This window comes from Rhynchophorus ferrugineus, unplaced genomic scaffold, assembly GCF_030347505.1.
Source record: "Rhynchophorus ferrugineus isolate W39M unplaced genomic scaffold, kcgeb_rfMv2 rfM10, whole genome shotgun sequence".
NCBI classification, from domain to species: domain Eukaryota; kingdom Metazoa; phylum Arthropoda; class Insecta; order Coleoptera; family Curculionidae; genus Rhynchophorus; species Rhynchophorus ferrugineus.
Window position 1 is genome coordinate 12,197,925 of NW_027472589.1, and position 23,051 is coordinate 12,220,975.

General features: G+C 33.8%; 3 protein-coding genes across 7 annotated transcripts in view; 1 reads left to right on the forward strand and 2 right to left on the reverse strand.

Moving 5' to 3' along the window:
• The window catches only part of Nca (neurocalcin homolog), a 244,420-nt gene that overhangs the window by 22,286 nt on the left and 199,083 nt on the right, over positions 1-23,051 (reverse strand). The window lies entirely within an intron of this gene.
• The window catches only part of LOC143204071 (neuronal calcium sensor 2), a 196,953-nt gene that overhangs the window by 12,837 nt on the left and 161,065 nt on the right, over positions 1-23,051 (reverse strand). For all 5 annotated transcript variants that reach the window (XM_076416524.1, XM_076416522.1, XM_076416521.1 and 2 more), the window contains one exon: positions 13,429-13,557. In XM_076416524.1, the coding sequence (XP_076272639.1) occupies positions 13,429-13,557 (129 nt within the window). The remainder of the gene's footprint in view (positions 1-13,428; positions 13,558-23,051) is intronic.
• On the forward strand, positions 6,772-13,524 carry LOC143204076 (uncharacterized). Its single transcript, XM_076416532.1, has 3 exons — positions 6,772-9,327; positions 9,396-11,681; positions 11,732-13,524. Exon 2 carries the CDS (start codon positions 9,893-9,895, stop codon positions 10,244-10,246), a length of 354 nt encoding a protein of 117 aa, XP_076272647.1. The 5' UTR covers positions 6,772-9,327; positions 9,396-9,892; the 3' UTR covers positions 10,247-11,681; positions 11,732-13,524.

The window sequence follows — 23,051 nt, forward strand, 5'->3', positions numbered from 1 at the left end:
ATTTTGGTTCAGTTTCCGTTTCATTTGCGTCAGGAACTGAATATCTCGCAAAACATAGCAGACCCTAGGAGGGGTGTTTCTTTTGTCGGCTAATGAACATGAAAGCAATGGGTTAATATGTCTCGTGGCAGAATGACTCGGTGACTTGACAGCTTCGGATGGCAATATGAGACAGTGATAAATGTTACCCATTTACGGTGATATATTTGAATGATATATGAACGCAGGAACGAATATGATTTATTTCTAATGAACTGAGCACAATTTTATTAAAAAATTGCTATATTAGTGCTTCTATTGTACACACTAAATCGTGGGTTTTCATTTAACACTGAATCAGTTTCGGAATATTTAAAATATAAATTTAAGACTGTTGCAAAAAATCTGCATAATATTTTTCAAAGAATTCCTCATAGCTAAAAGACGTAAACTTTTTCCTATTTTTCTGGTAAATAATTGCAAGATATGGCGTGTGACATTATGGTTTTGGTGATGGTTTTTCTTTCAATGCTAGGTTCGAATGCATCAACCGTAATTCATAATGAAATTTTGCAATGTATTCATTGAACTTGAAGATTCATTATAGTTCTGTATTGAAATTACCACTTTTATAACGTTGAAACTAATAAAAGCAACAAAACAAAGTAATTAATATACGTAAAATATGTGAAAGTCGTGCAAATGGCATTTTCATCAGAGCAAAGAAAAACATTTTGTTTATACCTAAGCAAAATAACATTTATTCACTGATTTATAAAATATATCATTATATAAAAATTTCGTCAAACTTCGTTGTTCATAGTTTTTGTATGAAATACAATAATTAAATATACCCTGAATATAAATGTTTTGATATATCGGTGTGATATTTAATGGTAATGTACAGGGGATAGTCAAAATAATACGAACACCATACAAAACAGCATAACAGATCAATTGAAAAGTCCCCAGCCTACTTTAGTAAAACACAATTTTTTGTCAAAAGTAGTTTTTTTATTCAACATAATTCCCTTCAAGGATGATACACTGATTATAGCGACCCTCTAACTTTTCGATACCATTTTTGTAGTACGATTTGTCCTTTGTAACAACCTCTTTTGGGCGTCCACTGCGTTCACCGTCTTCGATGCTCATTTCACCATGTCCAAACTTAGCATACCAATCCTTGATGGTTGATTCTCCTGAGGCAGTGTTTAGAATCTCGGCATTAAGCTAAGTTTTTGCTTCAACTGTATTTTTTCCCTTAAAAAAGCAATATTTTATCAGCACGCGAAATTTCTTTTTATCCATTTTTTTTTTCACAAGAACAAAAGTTGCTTCAATTAAAATGCTATAATTCACAAATTAATGATTCGCTGTCAAATTTATGCGTGTAGCGTGTATGCGTGTAGCATCTTTTGAGGGTTAGGGCTAACTCAAAAACATGTGGATTTAGTTCTAGTAGCGCCATCTATGTGTCAGGCCGGGGACCTTTCAATTGACTTGATATCGAGTTGCAGGTTGGCAAAACTGCTTCCGTGTAAATAATGCAACGCAACTATTATCTAGTTTTCATTCTAATCCTCGTCGGCGAGAGCTCGACAATGCTCAAATTCATGGAGAAGCGCTGCGATTGCGAAGCCTTATGAAAGAAGTGGTGTAACAATCATCAAACCTGGACACTTGATGATTAGAAGAATGTAGTATAGTCCGACGAATCATCGTTTATATTTATATAAGTATATCGTTTCCTAAAAATTATCAGGTTTATATATGGAAAACCCCAAAAGAAGCCTATGATCTTGATTACCTGCTTCCTACGGTCTAGGGGAGATTTCGATATCATTTTGGGCGGAAATATCGTGGTATTCAGCTAGTCCTCTCATTCACATCACTAGCTGGATTACTGGGAATGAATACCTCGACATCCTACATGATGAAGTTCGTGAATGAAGAAAACACTGTCATATGCCAAGATGACTATGCACAAACAGCCAAAAAGGTTCAGTCCTGGTTTGAGTAGAATGAGGAGTAAATTTCCATATCTAATCATACAAGGATAATAATTCATCGTACAAAAATGAGGCAATGTTCCATTAGGGACTGTTCAGACGTTACGAATTTATTGTGCGAAGAATTACAGCTGATATAAAAGCAAATACTAACTCAAAACCTTATTAATAAATAGATACTGTGTATATGTCAGGTGTTCATATTATTTTGTTCATCCCCGGTAGTAATTCTAATATGGATAATTTTCATTTATATAATGAACCAAATTTTAGAAAGATACCAAATATAAATAATGTAAAATGTGGAAGCTCAAAAATACCTTAGAAAAATCGTTAAAATTGTTTTATGGAATGTGATTAATTTAATGTATCTTTCCTGGAATATACAATATAGAAATACGACATAATAACAAATAATACCTCGTTGTACGTATAATTATTTTCACGAGGTATATTGTCTGGTAATAACATAAATCAGATTCTGAGCATAAATTTATTGTTTACTCTTAAACATTTATAAGCATATTCTTATTGATTGAATAAATGGTTATAGCATAGAAAAGCTTCCTTATCTTTTGTGATTTGGTTTAATATCCATCGAAATAGATATCGAATAGATCGTTATCGATACAAAATGTGATGTAAAAAATAAAATTACTTAATTCGGTATATAAATCTACGTAAGAAATCTTATTATTTATTCGACTGTTTATCTTATTTTGTATTCTGTTTGATTTCAAAAAAAATTGTACATACTTTTGTGTCCTAATAGTTTTTGTATAATCATTAAAATATTATGTAATAGTTTATTTTGCACATTCCTTTTTAATTTCTATAGTTTCAACAATTAGATAATTAACCAAAATCTTTTTTTTTCAATGTCTTCTTGGTTATTATAGAAATATTTCAAATATTCAAAAGCCCAGGGGTGTGATGATTACCAATACTGCTAATAATAATATTTTTTTCAGTAGCGGTAGGCAGTTTTTAGCTTTTGTTGAATTTTTTGATTGTGTGATTAAAATTAATTAACAATTGAGTTGAAACTTCTGAAAATTAAATTAAATTAAACAAATAAAAAAGTTTACATAAGTCCAGTAATCAGATCAGGTGGTGTTAAACGTTTTAGTCTACGCACTTCACTATCACGTCGCATATTTAGCTGATTAGCGAGTATATTGGGATGCACTGACACTCTTTCGAAGTACTTGACACACGTTGAATTACACTCGTTATAGGTTCTAGAGGAATATCACGTTGTATCACTATTTTAAATATGGTACGGAGCATCACCAATGGCACGCAGCACTTTATTTTGGAACCGTTGAATGATGGATATATTAGATTTGCTAGCGGTACCCCATAGTTGGATTCCATATGACCAAATAGGCTCGAGTATAGACTCATACAGCAACACCTTGTTATCTAATTATAATTTTGCGCCCGATGATCCAATATATTTGATATAATTTCAGTCGAAGTTGTTTTCTTTTAGAGAGTATGTGTTTCTTCCAGGTTAGGCGTCGATCTAAGTGCATACCAAGATATTTAACATCTCTGCTTGGGGGAGTTGACGATGATTGATATTTACTGGCGGACATGTTCTTCTACGCAGGGTAAACGTTACATGGGTGAATTTTGTTTCATAGACTTTAATGTCTTCAACCAATTAATTGTATTTGATCCAGGTGGGTTTGTAGGTTTATTGATGCTGTGACTGCGTATGTTGCCACAGTAGTTATTTTTGTGGTTGGCAGATACAGTATTACAGAGTACAGTATACAGAAGATACAGTACTGGACCCAGTACACTAACTCACGGAACTCCTAAATATATGTGATTTAATTCGGTATGTTCATCGCCTTGATTTACAATAAAATGTCTATCAGTGAGATACTATTTTAGTAACTGATCGTCCGGATGAGGGAGAAGTTTCTTTAGTTTAACCTGCAAGCCCGTATGGCATACTTTGTCAAAAGCCTGAGATATATCTAGAAAGGCAGCCGAACAATATCTTTTGGCATTTAGGTCAGCGTTTATTTGGTTTACAAGTCTATGCACTTGTTCTATAGTCCCATGCTTATTGCGAAACCCATAATTTATAATAAAAATTATTTAAAGTTGAAATATGGAAGGTTATATAATTATACAGATGTTCAAGACCAACTTCTTCAGTAAACTTTTAATATAATGTTTCCTTGGCCGAAGTGGTAACGTTCCGGTAGGGCCTCCAGTAATAAATTCATGCTTGCAAGTGATTTATTACGAAAGTTAGGCCACGAAGTTTCTGATACTCACAACAGCACTTCATGTCTCATTAGATTGAACTTGTTAAAGTAAACTACACTACTGGACAAACATATTTTGTCTATAACATCTCTGCAATTATTATTACTAAAAACTATTATTATGAAGTGTGAAGATATACCCGTATTTTTACATAAACTCAGCATATTTTTGATATAACATTTGACTGAAGGAACAGAAATAAAAAGGTATATTTATATGGCGATTAATATTTTTTAAATTGACATACATATGTCTAAAATAAGATAAGATTGAACAAATTTATCGCCTGTTGCTATATATTTTTGATATAATTTAAAGGAATTAGGATTCAGGAACACTGCACGACTTTCTCAACTAAATACTCTTCATTTCCTAGCTCTTTTAGAGACCCTTACTTTTATAAGTCTTCTACAATTATATTCGTATAGATAAAAAATCACCAATAATATTCGCTATGTCTCTGTCGAATTATCGACATTATATATTGCGTGATATGCTCGTTAGAAAGAGTAACAATTTTAATAACAGTTAATTAATTTAGATGTCATACAAACATAAAATCCCTAACTGGCAAACGATTATGTTCAAGCCACTTTAATTAAGTAAAACAAAGTAAAAAAAAACAAAGTAAAGCAGCGTCATGAATTGTAACCGAATACTATGAGATGTCGGCATGGTAATATCTTTATAAAATATAATATAACAATTTTTTTAAATCAAATTAATTTATTATAATAGAACTACTTTTATTTCAAGGTAAATAAAATATAAATGTTCAACAAAACATTATATTGGTCACTATCTTGATAATATAGGAAATTGGACGGTAATTACAATAACATTCGTCTATCAACTACATCAACAAGTACCCTTCGAGAGACTCTGTAATTATAACATCTCTCGTCTTGATGTTCTAGTTCATCTCCGTCACTAACCTTAACTTTCTTTCACTATTCTGATTGGTCCCTCAGACTTCTGCATCAATTTTCACTTGCCTATGTAGCTTCAATACTCGTCATCTGAATACACAAGAAATTTCACTTTTCGGTTCTTATCGTAATGTCATTTATCGTTTTTGTTTATAATATCGTTGAACACAAACATAATTTTGTAACTCTGGTTTCACTGCTCGCCAAGTTCACTGTATTCGCCATATCTTCGTAAAGTCTTTGTGGTAAAGGCACTTCCATTATAGCCGATTATCAATTAACACTATCATACTCATCTTTCTTGAACTGTTTCTTCCTTCAGTGCTCAATGTATAATCGCATAACTATCCTGAGCGTAATTTAAGTATAATCCCAGTTCTGATTTGTAAGAAATAAAAGTATTTATTTACTGAATACGATTTTAATTTGAACAAAAAGATCCTGGCATCCGATATAGTTCTGTGGTGAATAATTGGAAGAATTATTCGATGGTGTCCAGCAGTAAAAGACTTGAGAACGATAAACAAGGAAACAGTACAACAGCAGAAAATTGTTGTATCGGAGAATGACCGGTGATGAAAAATGGAGCTACTACAATAATCCTAATTCTAAAAACAATATTATAAGCCTGATGAAGCCTTAACATCAGCTTTGATTAAGAGTGGTATAATCTCTTACGAACTACCAAATCCAAATGAAACAGTGACTGGGGATTGATATTGACTATAATAAACTCCCAAAGACAAGACATGGAATTTTAATCAAGATTTGTCTCGTTTCAAAGTAGACAAAGAAGTATTTCGATATATCGAAATAGTACTCCATACTCTTGCCTCCGTATTTTTAAAATGTTAGATGCTGTATAGTTAGTAGGATCTGTTGTGAAAATTGCATAAAATTAATGGATTACATCCAAAGGCCGTAGTATTTTGGCCAGAAAATGGGAACGATGGCAAATAGTTAGTGATAACAAAATTTTGATTATTTATTAACTATTGTAAGAAATGTTTTTAATGTTATACATTCAAATTTCGCAAAATATATTAAGTTCATCGCAAACTTATATTCAAATATTTATCTTTTTATATCTTATTTTTCTTAAAAATCTATCTTGAAGATATTTAATATTTTCTATATTTTCATCTATAGAAAAAGTCATATTTAATTACGTTTCTGTCAAGTTAAACCAATTTATCCAAAATAACTTCTATATGTTAGAGATGTCGACCATGCAGAAAAATATCGATATATCGGAGAAGTTCGAAAAAAATCGTCTTTTTAGCGGGCTTCAGAAAAGGAGCAGGTTATATGCTCGTCTATATAAACGTTCCTTATTTTCAATCATTGTTTCTTTATACGACCGGCATCGACTTCAAAGTCATTAGTTGGTAGTAGTTAAAATAATATCGTAAATGGATAAATAGGTTTAGGTGGGTATTAAGCTGAATTGTGTGTATATAGTAGAATATAAAATACGTGTAGTAGATAGATTAAATACGTTTTTTGTTTACTTTTATTGAGTTATTACAACGACTATTATGTACATATTTTATTTTAAGACGTTTTTTTTTGGGTAAAAAATCATAAATAAGTTTGATTATTTTTTACTTTTTAGTGAATTCCTTATTTATTTGTTTAAGTCGGTTCAATTTTCTTGTTAAAAATATTTTATTAACAATATCAAAAATTCTTCACACCAACTCAATTTATTCACGCAAAACTATAGTATGGGGCAAAAATCCCGCTACCATTTAGATTGCACGCCATCTTGGTTATGTGATGTTTAGCTCAGTTTCGCTTTAACCATTATGTTGTGTAGACGTTCAAATTTTATTATAGATAAATATACGCCACCAGAACGAGCAGAAATAGTGACAGTATTTATTGAAAATCCATTATTGCCACTCGGCGGAAATTGCGTCATTGGTAGCGGGACTTTTGCTACACGTTGTATTTAGAGGACAGCGGAAGAACCCTTTTAGAAACCTGAAATTCAGTGTTCGAAAAATATCTATATATCTGCCAAGAATATCGATATTTTTTCGACATTCCTACTAAACGCATCATCATTATGCAACGAAGGTTTATTTTTAATGATGATGGTTTTTTTTTTTTGGGGGGGGGTCGCCAAATTGTCATTTATAACATGAATGTTTCTAGACTACCGCATACTGACGTTTCTAATACATTGTCGTCGCTTGAACCCGACCGTTTGGATGAATGCGTGAGTCGCATGATGGACGCATCCATGCGAGTGACCGCACGAACCAAATCGATTACGAGGAAGCCGTTTTTATCGGAATACGGAAATTAAAACGTAAAAGAGACAAAAGTAGAATGAAATATATACCGATCGTTGAAAGATTTATGAGTTGTATGGCGATATTTGCTATCGATTTTCATAAAAACGAATACGTATTTTCCGGGAAAATCACCTTTATTGTAACTCATCAGTTATCGAATCTATTACATTTTGTCATTGAAACCAATAATTGTTTTTTTCTTTCTTAATTGCACGATGGTTGAGCCATTAATACTGCTGCGTAATATTCATCATCAATATTAATTTTGACTTTATTTGTCTATTTATTATATAATTTTCGATCCATCAGCCTCTTAGAACTTCTTTTGCAATTACAGATATTTTCTTAGTTGTCTATATTCACAGAATTAATAACATTTTAAACAATATCTTCCACAATTTATTTTCATCTAGCAGATCCCATTTCAGTTGGTCGGGTTTTTTAAAGTCAGTGGTAATATAGGTGTCTAGGTCTCTATATAGAAAGGGGTTCTTCGCAGGAGTCAGCCCGAAGACCTGCAGATGGATGAAGGATTTGTGATGGTCGATACCGATCTTAAGATTCTCTTTGATGGAAATACTTAAAATGTGACGGGAGTATATGGAATCTGACGAAAATGCAGTTATAAGCATATCTCAGTAGTAGTATAAATAATCATTTATATTTCCTCTATAAAGTGTATATGTACATACAAACATCTTGTCATATTCAATTGATTGCTACCTGGATTTTGATATATAATTTTCCTACTCTGATGTCATGTTGCAAGATTTGTTGCTTTCCCGAGTTATCTTACCCAGAAATGAATGACATTAACATATCATTTAGGTTTCATACCGAACTCCAGATTGTAGTCAGTAAATTGTACACTGCAAGTCCGAACAACAAGTTTATAAAAAATATCCATACAAGAAATTATATACACTTAATTCTCATATGTATAGATAGATAACACCAGATGACAAATATATACACTTGACACAAGATTTTAATAAATTAATTTAATAAGTAATTAATTAATATATTTTAAGTTAAATTTAGTAAAATCAACACAGACCACATCAAAATCAAGAGCCTGATGTTTTATGAGTAATGACAGTTACAAGAAGGAATAGGATTAAATAAGTCTAATTTACAATTTATATGGACAAAATATTTAAAAAAGTGTTCAACCAAACCTTAAAATATGCTAGATATAACTTTCTGACAATATCAAATTTATAAAGCATTTAACACGTATGGAACGAAGCGCTGTAAGAGTGTATAATAAAGTATTATAATACAATATGGACTTTTAAGTTTTTTTTTAGAATTTACCCAACATCTAACTAAAATTAATTAACCTAGGAGTTTGTTTAAATATATATTGCATATAGGATGCATGATGTATATGAGTCATGAATAATTATGAAGTCATGCGGATTAATAAAGCTTGTGTTGACATAATCGGATAAGAACATATAAGTAGAAGTTGCACGTGAAAAAGAATATCAAGGCAAAACACAAAGCACACGAAAGAAGGAGATATTAGGGGAGATAAAGGAAGTACACCACGGATTGGGACAACACCTCAGAAGCTAAGCTTAGGGTGCCTAAAATAGTGGAAAAGTATCAATGTTCTATGTAAAAAATTTCACTAATATGAAGATAATAACGACTTTAACTTATTCTCAAATGATAATAGATGAAGTAATAAAAATGGTGTAAATTATATCATACGATGAACAAATATCTTAACTCACATCTATTAAATAAGAGAGATATTAGAAGAGCAACAAAGATAAATGTGGATAACTGGTAGTGGGCTGCTGGGTGGTTATGACTAAATAAGATGAAATATGTATCTCAAAGGATACAAGTTTCGATAAGGATAAAAATAAGAGAAGTTCTAGGTGTACAGCAAATTCTGGTATTTAGATGAAGAGAATGACGTTATAATAATAATATGATATAATAATAATATTGTGTGGTGAACAAAATATTGAATAGAAATAGAAAGACCTGGATTTACGGCAAGATCTTAAAAATAAATAAAAAATGATATAACAACCAACTATTATAATACATGCCAAGTATAACAACACGTCAAAAGTGGCCTTATAAAATATATTTTATTTTATTTCATAGTATTATACGAAAAATGTATTATGTATTGATAAAAACCTTCGTAAAGTATATTATGACAATAAATAAGTAGATTAATTAAACGGACCTAAAATATAATCAGCCCCCCTTTTCATATCCATCCATCATCTCGGGCTTTGCACAATTTATAAAAATATTCAACAATTATTCATCACTGTCAGAACATAAAAAAATCGTCGGTCATGTAGGTCCTTTCCCTCCCCCGCCCCGAGCTGTCCATTAACCCATTGCTGCCATGTTCATCCACATCCAACCCGTTAAACCCTATTGGGCGCGACACAAGGGTTCGCCTACGTTAGACCTTTTTCCAGCTCATTCACAATCCCGACTGATACGAAAGGGACACAGATCCGAAACTGGAATTGAAAAAAGAAATGAAAAATATCGGCCGCTCTTTATGGGGAAAACGGGCCGGCCTCGGCCTACCCCCTCGCCCCCTCGGGGACCGAACTGTTTGGCGCTTTTGAGACCTCCCGTCGATTCAGCGGCGGCGATTGTGCAGCGGAATCGGGGCCGCCGCCGCCGAGGATCGAACACACGGCGATGGTCATCGGTGCGAGACATCGTTTCGGCTTTATCTGGGCGGTGAAGCGAAAGACCGTGAAGGAATAATCCCCGATTCCGTAATGGAGGCGGTTAAGCAAAACGATCATTGAGGTCGCGTATCTATGGATTGATTAAGGGGGGGGGGTGTTATATTATAGGTTTAGATTTTGCAGTAATCGCTTTTTTAACGAATGATTTTGGTGGGACTCTTTGGGGGTTATGGAAACTCTTTGATAAAGCGTTATTATGTGGTTATATCATTGGACATGTAATTAATTTAAAACATAAATGAGCTTATTGAGTTAACAAAATCACAAATTCCATATTCAGCTTGCTTGCTTGCTTGCCAAAAATGTCCATCTATCTGACGAATCAACCTTCTAACTACTGCCCAGGTCTTATTCTAAACACGCATGAGAGAGTAGTTCTCTAAGCTGGTATTGCAGCTGTCCAAATGAAAAATATCATCCAAGATGAGCAGTTTGGATGCCGACACCCGCTGAGAAGTTAGCATATGCAGTAAATCGCACTTTCCATGGTAATATTATGAACCTTATTAGGGCCTTCAACAAAGTGCGTTATCATGGTCTAATATCCAAGGTATAAAAGCTATCCCCAGTAGCGTAAACCTAATACATCCATTATTGGAAAACTGATCCAACTCCAAGTCGATTCTCCAATTCTTATCTATTCTTCTACTTGCCCAGGCACCACACTCTACACAGCTGATAAACTGAACAGTAAAATCCGCATTTTATGCTTTCAATCATCTAGAGCTATACCTTAAACCCCAAGAGCATATAAATATAACACATGGGCAGAAAAGTCCGGGCCTAACACATAGTTTTAGTGCATTCACCGCTTTTTCAATTAGTACTCACCATTAAAAGAAAACTGTAAAAATTTCATGATATTCTACTCCTAAGTTTGTGAGTTATAGTACTGTAAGTGACACTACTTTTGTTATTTAAAAACCAATTTTTTGTTTTAATTTTACACTGCTTCTTGATGGGAAAAAATACCGTTCAAGTCAAGTAATAACATGAAAAGTGTTACAAGGACTCCGCTCCATTAGAAACCACAATAAAACATTGTTTTGCTGACTTCAAACGTGTTCGTAGAGACACCGTAACACCAGAAAACATCAAAAAAATCCACAAAATCGTTCTGAATGATCGAAGAAAATAACGTGTTGGTTTCAGGCGATATTGCATGAGTATTTGACTATGAGAAAGCTCTGTCCAAAGTGGGTGGCGCATTTGCCCACTCTTGACCATAAACAAGAACGTGTTGATGATTCTGTGCAGTGTTTGGCCATGTTTAAATGTAACAAACCGGGATTTTTGCGTCGATATGTGACATTGGATGAAACGTAGATCCATCACTTCAGTCCGGAACCAAAACGATCGTCATCTGAGCGGACTGCAACTGGCGACGGGAATATTATGAGGAAAAAGATAAATAGATCTACAAAAATGGTATTGAAATGTTAGAGCGGCCTGGAATGATTATGTGGTTCTTAAACGAGGTTACGTTGGCGAATAAATAATCACCTGAAAGCCAATTTACTTATTGAAAAAGTTTTCACTTTATGACTACAAAAAGTTAAGAACTTTGACTTCATTTCGGCTACCGTTTAAGATTGTTAAATCAAATCCAGCAAACAACTTTGAAGGGTTATAGCGTATCGTGATGATTGTTCTTTCTGCTGTGTAGATCAAACAAACCCCCAATATCAATTAAAATCCTTATATATCAGGCAAAACATTAAAATGGGAAGTGCAACCCCAACCGCCGTATTCACCAGACCTCATGATTACTACTTGTTGCGACATATAAATCGTCACGTATCTAAACAGCACTTCATTTCTTATGAAGATAGGAATTGGATTCGTGGATGGCCTCCAAAGATATTTCGTTCTTTCAAGAATGAATTCGTAAATTGCCTGACACGTGAAAAAAGTAGTGGTTATCGATGTATAACAATAAATCTTTTACATTAAAGCTTCAAATTTAAAAAATATCCTTTAAAACTGATGCATTAGGCCCAAATACTAGAACAAGATAGAGTTTAGGCTGCAGTGGCAAAACTGTAAAATCCGACATCGAAATAACAAAAAGACCCAGAAGACAAGAACATTCTGCAACTTCTCTGGATATAATACAAGGTCTTCTTACTCAAAACAAATCACCATCTTTTCTTATTTTCGTACTCCTTGCCTCCTTTCTGCAATCAATCTTGATCTCTCGATAAATTTAGCGACTGACACTGTTTGTTTTTGCGAAAATTTATGTTTTATTTTAAATAAAACATACCAACTTTTCTTTATTTCTGAAAACATACGAATTCGATGTCGAAAGTCGAGAAGTTTGAAATCGAAACGTTGGAAATGAATGTTTCAAAAGATTCTATTGGGCATTTCTATTACCTGTCTATGGCATTTTCTACTAAAAAACTATTTCCTATGAGCTGTAGCATTCAATAACATTGTTTTTCATTAATTAACAATGTTTTAAAAAGCGTTGAAACAGTTAAGTAATCAATTCCTAATGCTTTTAATAGTTCGTTTTGAAACTTTTCTGATATTTTTATTACTTAAAGATTTGCATTGAGATCCTAAACCAATATCCATTTTACATAATTTGGTGACTGTTTCACATGCAAATTTTTAAAATTAGGAAGTGTATTAAAATTCTGAAATAAAACGATTTAATTTGTTAAGCATTTTTTTTAAACAAAATTAACTTTTGCAAAAAATTATAGTTAGTTCTATAGTTACTTAAAAACTAGTATTTGTATCTCGGTAATAGGAAAATATATCCTATATCCAATGTGTAATATTTAAAGAAAAGAAATCAAAATGAATTCATTGGTTGAATAAGTATGTTAACAACCATAATTATCAATAAAAACAGACATTAACCTAGAATCAACCTAATTATTTGATGACAATAAAGGTGTTTGAAATATTCGATGACTGGAAAAGCTTCACTCACTCAAAAGGTGCTACGAGTTATCTTGAACACCACGTGGTTAGTCCTAAATTACATAATAACACGCGATCTACAAATCAAAGTAATGGAATCGGAAGTAAAATACTATTCCGTAAAGTATTCTAAAAGACCCACCCAAAATGTTTTTATCTTTGCTTTATTTCACCAAACAATTGAACTCCATGATATTGTTAGTGGCTAAATATTAAACAGCAATAAAAATATTCCTACCTGTACTATCTTCGTCATTTCCTGAATGTCTATGACGCCATTACCATCGACGTCATACATTCTAAAAGCCCATTTGAGCTTTTCCTCAGGAGTACCACTCGATGTTACATCTATCGCCAGTAAAAATTCCTGGAAAGAAAAATCATGCCATTATTGAACAGTTAATAGTGATTTTATTTAAAGTTAAAACCTCGAATAGTTTCACTAAATATATTGTTATAAATATTCTAATTATAATTTAATCAAATTTCGCCAAAATATTGAAAAAGTTCGCGGTCCTCGGCATTAAGTCTAACGACTGACAAGTGACCAACTTAGAAATCATCCCAGAAGACATCCGGTCTTACACAGCCTAGTTACTGCCGCGACTGGGATCATTTTCCTTGTCGGATTTTGCACTCTTGTCTAGGATAATCAGAAATATAAATTTACGACCATGCCCCAGCAGGATTCGAACACGCCACTATCGCAACAGTAGGTGGATAGTCCCCTATCTGCTCCTATTACTGCTATTTCATTCAATTTCAATTTACGGTCATTCAAAATCATTTTGTGGATTTTTTAAATGTTTTGGTTGGTAATAACCTCTTTTGGGCGCCCACCGAGTTCAGCGTCTTCGGTGCTCAATTCAGGACATCTAAACTTAGCATACCAATCCTTGATGGCTGATTTTCCTGGGGCAGTGTCCGGAAACTCGGCATTAAGCCAAGTTCTTGCTGTATTTTTTCCCTTCAAAAAGCAATATTTTATCAACACGCGAAATTCCTTTTTATCCATTTTTTTCACAGTAATAAAAGTTGCTTCACTCAAAATGGAGAATACTACTCCAACCAAGCCGGCTTATATTTTATTAATAACTATTGTTGCCTATTACTATTATTAATAAATATAATTTATCAATGTTTATTACTTCAGTTGGAATTATCATTTTTAGTTTGCAATTAAATTATATAATTTCTAGGTAAAAAGTAATCGAAACTGTTAAATTATTTTAAAAATGCATTAAAAATCAATAATATCGTTTTAAGATGATTCTACGTGATGAATCTTCTATATTTTTCCTAACCTAATTAAGGTATGAAGTTGAACCTCTTTAGCAAATCTTGTTGTGCACTTTTCCTGTAAATTGCTCCAAAAATCGGAAAAAATCTTGATCTTGAGTTAATTTTCATGAATATATTGATTTTTATAGCTAGCAACATCATCTGCTTAGCATTCCTTGAAGATTTTCAGGAATTTCACGAACAAAATTCTGTTGAAATACAAAATATCACATAAAATCTTGTTTCAACTAATTTTTCTTTAATTTTCCAATCGAATTTGGTTTTTATAAGCTTTCTTGTGGGCCAGCAAAAATGTCTTCGTTTAATTTAGCATCACTTGATTTAAAGAAAACAGTTTTCAAATACAAAAATATTTTACGACTTTTATCCGAGGCCTTGACAAAATGTTTCATTAAATCAAGTTTTATGTGTAGAGGTGGAGAAATCACATTTTCTTGTGGAATAATTGTTCATTCTTCTTGGTCAATATTTAACGTTATAGAGGTTTTTGGTGTCTGCACTGTTCCACAAATAGAGAAAACAATAATATTTCATGAAACTTCCCTGTAGTCCAAACAATATAGCATCAACTTTTAAATCAGCTCAAACTTTCCAGTTCTGTTCTTTGTATTTGATTAAGGAAAGAAAATTTAGTTTCTTCGAGTCACTGAATATGCAATAGTAGTTTAATCGTAAATAGTATCCACACTATTACTAAGGAACGTGACGTGGTAGACAACCATATCAATAGACATTGTTTTTAATACTGAAATAGGGAATTCAAAACAGGTAATCTTATTTAGTTAGAAAAATTGTCACACCTATATATATACATATATATACAAGTAGCTTTTAAAATTTTATTAAATCTATACAGTGTTGTACTAAAAAAATTATACGCCCAATAAAACTTGACCTCAACAACCGACCGGAAACCGTTTCAAAGAAGAACCTTTCTCGTCGAATAAAAGGGCCAATATTGTTCGAATTCAATGGGAATTATCGATCATGACGGCATGAGTCGCCTGCGAACATTTTTTTCCCGAAACGTTATGGATACAAACCGCAAACTTTCGGCCCAGATCGATCCGGGCCTCGCTTATCCTTACACCACCCCCCGTGCCACCCCGCCTTGCAGCTTTCCAAACTTCAAAGCGACATCCGCGTCGCTGAAAGGGACGAACCGAAAACAGTCGGCGCCGATCCAGGCCAGGTGAAAATCCCCACCACCCCCCGTCCCAGGTGGCGGCGTTTTCCCTGGGGTTAAGTGAACAGCGTCGTACGTGTCTCCTGGAGGGAAGCGCAACGAGGACCCCATTGATTATTCTGCTCTCGTTGGTCCAAGACGAACGACCGTAAATGACGTTCATTAGGAAAGAGGAGACGTGCTAATGTTGGTCTGTTAAGACCGTGGTCAATCGGTGACCGGTAGACACAGTGTGTCGTTTCATCGGTGTTTCGTGTATCCAAGTTTTCACGCAAGGTTTCATAATACTGAACGTTAATTCCAAGTTACGTAATATCTCTGCACCTACTGCTTCTGCTGAGTTCCATAAGGAAAAGATGTTTCTAGAGAAGGAAATAAATTTATAGTGCTCTTCGAAAATTAAATACAAAACGATACAAATATTCGTGAATAGTATGATGTACACATTCAATTGATATCTTTAAAGTGTCTGCTATTTTATTCAATTTCAATTTACGGTTATTCAAAATCATTTTGTGGATTTTTTTAATGTTCTCGTCGGCAACAACCTCTTTTGGGCGTCCACTGCGTTCGCCATCTTCGATGCTTATTTCACCAGGTCTAAATTTAGCACACCGATCCTTGATGGTTGATTTTCCTGGGACAGTATCCGGAAACTCGGCATCAAGCCAAATTTTTGCTTCAACTCTATTTTTCCCTTCAAAAAGCAATATTTTATTAACACGGGAAGTTCCTTTTTATCCATTTTTTTCGCAATAACAAAAGTTGCTTTAATTCTAGTAGCGCCATCGATGTGTCAGGCCGGAGACTTTTCAATTGACCTATTATAAAGTCGTCCTAACGTACACTTGGCTTTCAGTATTCAAAAATGTTGAACACACTGACATTTGAAATAATTTCACTAATATTTCGAAGATTGTTCCTTCAAGTGCTCCATAGGAAGTCCTCTATAGGAAGTAGGTGCTGTAACACATTATAGGATTCAAAATAAACTCTTTAGTCTGCCTTCTATACCATCTATACTTACAGCTGAAATATTCGCGATGAACGAAACCCTAAAACTTATAATATCACTTAATAACTATTAGTACTTGAAGATGCTTCAATTGTACGGTCTGTATATATCTCAACAAAACAGCATTGATTTGGCGAAATGGCTGATGACCTCGCAGCAACTTTGCGAGTGGCCACCACATTACAAATACTTTATATTATAAAGATCTCCATTTATAGACCGCAGGATACGCAACTTGAGTGCGACTTGCTGGAGGAGGAAAATAAGCTTTGACCTAGCAAAAAGGACTTCTTCTCCCATGCTATCTCTCTAGGAAAGAGATTTTCAAGTAAAATTGAACAGGTTGCTGATTGTGGTCACTGCCAAATGACCCATTCTTTCCTAACGGATCAAATTGAGAGACCTCTGTGTCCCAATTCTGCGGAATCAATATCGTTCTACCATGTTTTAATCAAATTCAGAAACTGTTTACCAAATTTATTAACTGGTAAAAGAAGTCGTGGCGTGTTTGGTTCTTTGATGCATGTGTTCTTACCTCAAAACCTGTCCAGATTGTTTAATTTCTTCGAGTGAGTCGGTCTTTATTTTAAAATTTAATTTTAACATATACATAGTATCATTTTAAGATGACTTTTATCTATTATTTATTTGTCTAGATGTTGGTTTTGTTTCTATGATGTGTAGGTTTGGTTGGTAACTTACTGAATTGTTTTTAAATTAAAATCATTATAATTGTTGATTGGCCCTGTCTTATTGTTTTAGAAATGATTGGAACGCGTAACTGGCGGAGGGTATTTAGCCTCGGTTTTCGTTAATACTTCTTTAAATCTTCTTTCGTTAATAATACAGTCATCTAATACTACAGCGGAATGTGTTCATGTTGGAGTGGTCGAAAGATCAAAGTTAAAGCTTGCCTTGGTTCACTTCATTCAATATAGCAATTTTTGTAAATAGTTTTATCGATAACTGAAGTATAACACAATGAAGTAATCAATGGTGAGAAGTCATTGCGTAACTTGAAACAAGCGTTTCTATGGCACCAACAGCAGCGTATAAATATTCTCCATAACAGTGTTTCTAACTGCCATGTTATTGGTTCGTTTTGTTAGTCATAATTGGACAAAAATAAAATTGAAACAATACAATATTTAATCTTAATAAGTTACCAGTCAGCAATTGAAATACCGCTCAGTGTCCTATTTGTACTTTCCATTGTCCGTCATTCGGGCTACGTGTAGATTACAATGTTGTCTTTCAAATTTAATAGAAACATTGAACTGTCCATTTTATATCAGGTACAAATATATATGTTTTCTTATGCTCAACAAAATCATGAATTATTATTTTTTCAATTAGTGTTACGAAAACATGGACTGAAGTGACATCAAGATGCAAATCTACATATGTTTACTTTCGTGAAATATTTTTTAATCTCATAATTATTTATAATTTCGTCTCATAGTTCTTTGAACACTTGCCCTATTATTCGGCAGTACTATTCAATCATATAATTCATTTCATTTCCAAGATTTTTTTGTTAAGAATACAACGCCGCGTGGCGGTAAAATATGGATAAAATCAAAGAGTATCGGCATATGAGCCAATATCCGTAAAACTAAACGTTTACCAGCGACAAACCGAATACGTAAAAGAGCCCTTGAATGAACGCAGCTTGCCCTGAATATAAAAAAGGGATTTTTTGTACGTGTTTTCGTATACGAACCGCTGAAGGAACAAACATAAATTAAGCCATTTTTCAAACCACAGTGATGGGGGACGGGTAGATAGGATACGAGAATATTTTTTAAAACAGGAAAAGTAACGATTGTAAAGCTGAAATTGACAAAGGGAACATTGGCGCAGATTTAGTTCGAGATGTAAATCATATCATAGGCTTATAAAGGGTTAAACATGAAATTAAAAGCAGAGATAACAATAGTTTGGACGTGTGTATCGAATTAAATTTGAATTAATTCTCCACAGACTTCTGTGGCGAAATAAAAATTTTGGCTTCAAAAAAGACGTGGATCCAGATAATGGATTATGGAGATAAATTTCACATACGGTCACATAAAATGAATTTTGCAAGTTTTCAAGCATTTCTGGGGATGCTCTACATTTGAATTACTTGATTGTTCAATGTACCATCATCTTCAATGAAAGTAATTAATAATGAAAATAATCACGTAATATCTCTTCATAATAAAAGTTACTATGACCACTACAAAATGCAAAGTAAGATTGGCGTAAATACCATAATTGAAGACACCTTCTTACTTTTTCGACTAAATCATGTCAATACTGTTATTAGTATTAATAAACTATAAATTCGCCGGCTTGGTGGCACAGTGGTAAAGGTGATAGGACGGTCCTCCTACTGCTGCGATAGCCGCGTGTTCGTGACCTGCTGGGGCATGGTCGTAAATTTATGTTTGTGATTGTTTATAATTTGTGATTGTCCTACGTAAGAGTGTAAAATCCGACAAGGAAAATGATCCCAGTCACGCCAGGCTGGGTAAGACCGTATGTCTTCTGGGATGATTTCTAAAGTTGGTCACTTGCCAGTTGGTAGGCTAGGGACCGTGGTTCGGAGCCCACGTTAAACTGCAGGTCCAGTCCAGATAAACTTATAGTTGGTAAAAGGAGACTTTCATATATATATATATATATATATATATATATATATATATATATATATATATATATTTAGGAAAAAACACCTGTTGTGTTTTTTTATATATCCTGTGAAGTTTAAGACTTTTTGCAGGTTTTCTCATCTCGTTTTCATCCAAATGCTATACCGCAGTTTAAGTTGATTTTATTTGTAGAGGTTATACCCCAGTAATCGATAACTATCCTAAAATAGCTAAATTTTATTGTAGAAAGATATTTGTAAGATCATCCTGATGACTTGTTTTTGTGATTTTTATACATTACTCTGCTATTTACAAATAATATATTTTGAATATTCCATCTTATTCTGTCAAATCAGATATTTAAATACCAAACACATAAATCTAGGAAAGTCAAACACTTTAACAACAGTTGGCAAGTCTCTAATTGCTTTTGATGCTAATAACCCGATATTTCATTCCATTTGAATACAATTTGAATTTTAATTAACTTACCCTCGAAAAATTAAATGTACTAATGATTGTACTAATCGAAATCAGAAGTCGCGTGTTTGGAATGGACGACAATAAAAAATAAATGTAACCGCTTATCAATCAGCAAATCATTACTTAATTTGTTTATTAGTCGGTTTAGTTGGTTAGTTAGGTTTTATAATTAAGTAATATTATTCGCCAAAGAAATAATGACATTGTGCGGGACTGTATCATACGAAAACTTCGTAGTTTTTCATTATGTATATTATTTTGTGAAGTTTTTCCTAAGATCTTTTATTCAATTAACTGAAAATTTGACAGTTTAACAGATCAATTGAAAAATTCCCGGCCTACCATAGTAAAACATATTTTTTTGCAAAATTAGTTTATTTTATTCAACATAATTCCCTTCAAGGGTGATGCACTGATTATAGCGACCATCCAACTTTTCGATACCATTTTTGCCCTTTGCTTCAAAATAGGCGTCAGTTTCGGCGATCACCTCTTCATTCGACGAAAATTTCCTCCCAGCGAGCATTCTTTTGAGATCTGAGAACAGGAAATAGTCGCGGGGATCCAGATCTAGAGAATACGGTGGATGAGGAAGCAATCTGAGGCCCAATTCATGCATTTTTGCCATCATTTTCACTGATTTGTGACACGGTACATTGTCTTGGTGAAGCAGCACTTTCTTTTTCTTCAAATGCGGCCGTGTTTCGGTTATTTCGTCTTTCAAAGGGTCCAATAACGCTATGTAATAGTCGTTGTTGATGGTCCTTCCTTTTTGAAGGTAGTCAATGAAAATTATTACATGCGCATCTCAAAATACAGACGCCATAACCTTGCCGGCCGACTCTTGCGTTTTCCCACGTTTTGGAGCGGGATCGTGTGCACTCGGATGACTGTCGATTGGGTTCAGGGTGAAATGATTGTTTCATGTTTCATCCATTGTCACATATCGACGCAAAAAATCGGGTTTATTGCGCTTGATCATCTTCAAACACTGCTTCGAATTATCAACTCGTCGTTGTTTTCGGTCCTAAGTGAGCTCGCGCGGCACGCACTTTGCACAGAGCTTTCTATTCCCCAAATATTCGTGAGTTATGTGATGTACACGTTCAATTGATATTTTTAGAGTGTCTGCTATTTCATTCAATTTCAATTTACGGTAATTCAAAATCATTTTGAGGATTTTTATAATGCTTTCATCGGTAACAACCTCTTTTTTTGGTGTGCACTGCGTTCACCGTCTTTGCTGCTCATTTCACCATGATCATTTTTTATTAGAGGATAATCCAGCTGAAACTCTCACACAACTCTCCAATAGCTGAATTGTTGATCGGAACTGTTTGCAGACGTCTATATGCGATGGCGATGATCGAAAAGGACATGCTGCCACACGAATTGATTTACAATTTGTTGTTTTCATATCGCGATCTCATAGTTCTCCGACCAGGAAAAGAAGAATTTTCTATGGCGTATTGTAACTGCAAGTAAAAAGTGATTATCTAGTCCATTAGTGACCAATTACGACAATCGAAGAGGAAAATGTTGCGGGTTAGCGTAGAGGAAAGCCGAACATTGACACCGAAGTGGAAAATTCATTGACCATAAAGCCTTGCTATGCATGTGGTAGAATCAGCAAAGTGTAGTGAATTACAAATTGCTAAAGTTGAATGAAACTATTTGTACAGATATCTACCAACGATTAAGCTACTTGAACGACGTATAGTTGCAAAAAAAATTCTTTTGGATACCAACGGTCGGCCATATGTTGTAAGGGTGATGAAGAATACCACCAGGGATAAAGCCTTCAGAAGAAGTACGAAATGGATCGATGATCGCCATGTTGTTAGAAAGACGGGAAAAAATTGTTGATAATGCCAGAAAAATAGTTGTACCAATTTTTCTGATTAGTTGCCATTTTCGAGTAAAAAATTATCAGAATACAACCAAGAACTTAACAGAAGAGAATATGTAAACTACCATGACCATTTAGAACCAATACATGAACATGAATAATTTAATTATTAATTAAAAACATCCTAAAAATAACAATTTTAGAACAATATTAGAATGACCTTACCCAATCTGATTAACTAGTGCGATTCAGATAACAATTTCTTGTACAATTCTTTCACAAGGTTTTAGTGCTCTTTCTATTGTGCATTGCGACAATTTTTTCTAGTATAGGTATCTTGTAGTTAGTGTTGTTATCGTAACTTAGCAAATGCAGCACTGTAAGCTTCACCGATTCCATACTCTTGCGCATTCTCAGATATTTCCAAAAATCCTGTATTTTCACTTTTCATGAATTATAGGTAAAATGTTATAATTTAGTACCACTGATTTTGTAGATTTCTAAAGAACAAACGTTTATTTATGTTTAATAATATGAAGAATATGTTTAAATTTTTATAATTGCCACTGCCCTGCAAATAAAATGAAGGGTATAGTGTGTAAACACATTCAAGTTGCCTGTTTTTTTTTTTAATAAGAGAAGTCTTTATTAACCCTACCACAGCTATAAAAGCAAACATGTGAGTGGACTTGGTGAAGCTTACTGTATACTAACAAATGCTTATCGATCTATCGATATTTCATAGTATCTGTAGTTTCAAGTAAAGAGCAACAAATGGTCTTTTATTTCTATATGGTTCTATAATACGAAACTTCCATAATTCCAAGAAAAGGACGCGCTTTTGTAAGATGGAAAGTATTTAAGGATTTTCATGAAGATAATTTAAAATTAATAAAACATCTTATTCAGAAACAATGAAGCTACTTCCATAAATACTTGTTTTTAATTTCAAATCTTCAAATATAAACAATGAATTCTGGTATTAGCAGTGTTGAATATATAAATAAGGGGGTTAAGAGTTGCTATTACCAAACATTTACTGCTATACTAAAAAAACAGACTTCGCTTTATACGCAAATCTCGAGAGAATGGCAGAAATGGAGCATTTAACGACCCGAATTAACGCCATAACAATTAATATCTGTCTTTTTTTCGGCCTCACGCTGTAAATACCGTTGGCACAACCAACTCAATCACAAGAACAATGGAATGAGCAACAAATAAGGCTCATTAGCATCTTCACGAGCGAGCCTTGTGCTGTTCTCCCCCCCTCCCACCTCAACGCCATAATTCAGTTTGCAAACAGCATGGAAAAGGGGAGGATTTCCAGTGTGCTTTAGTCGTCCACGCCCCATTCAGCCCTCTGCGGAATGGGGCGAGCAAAGGGTTA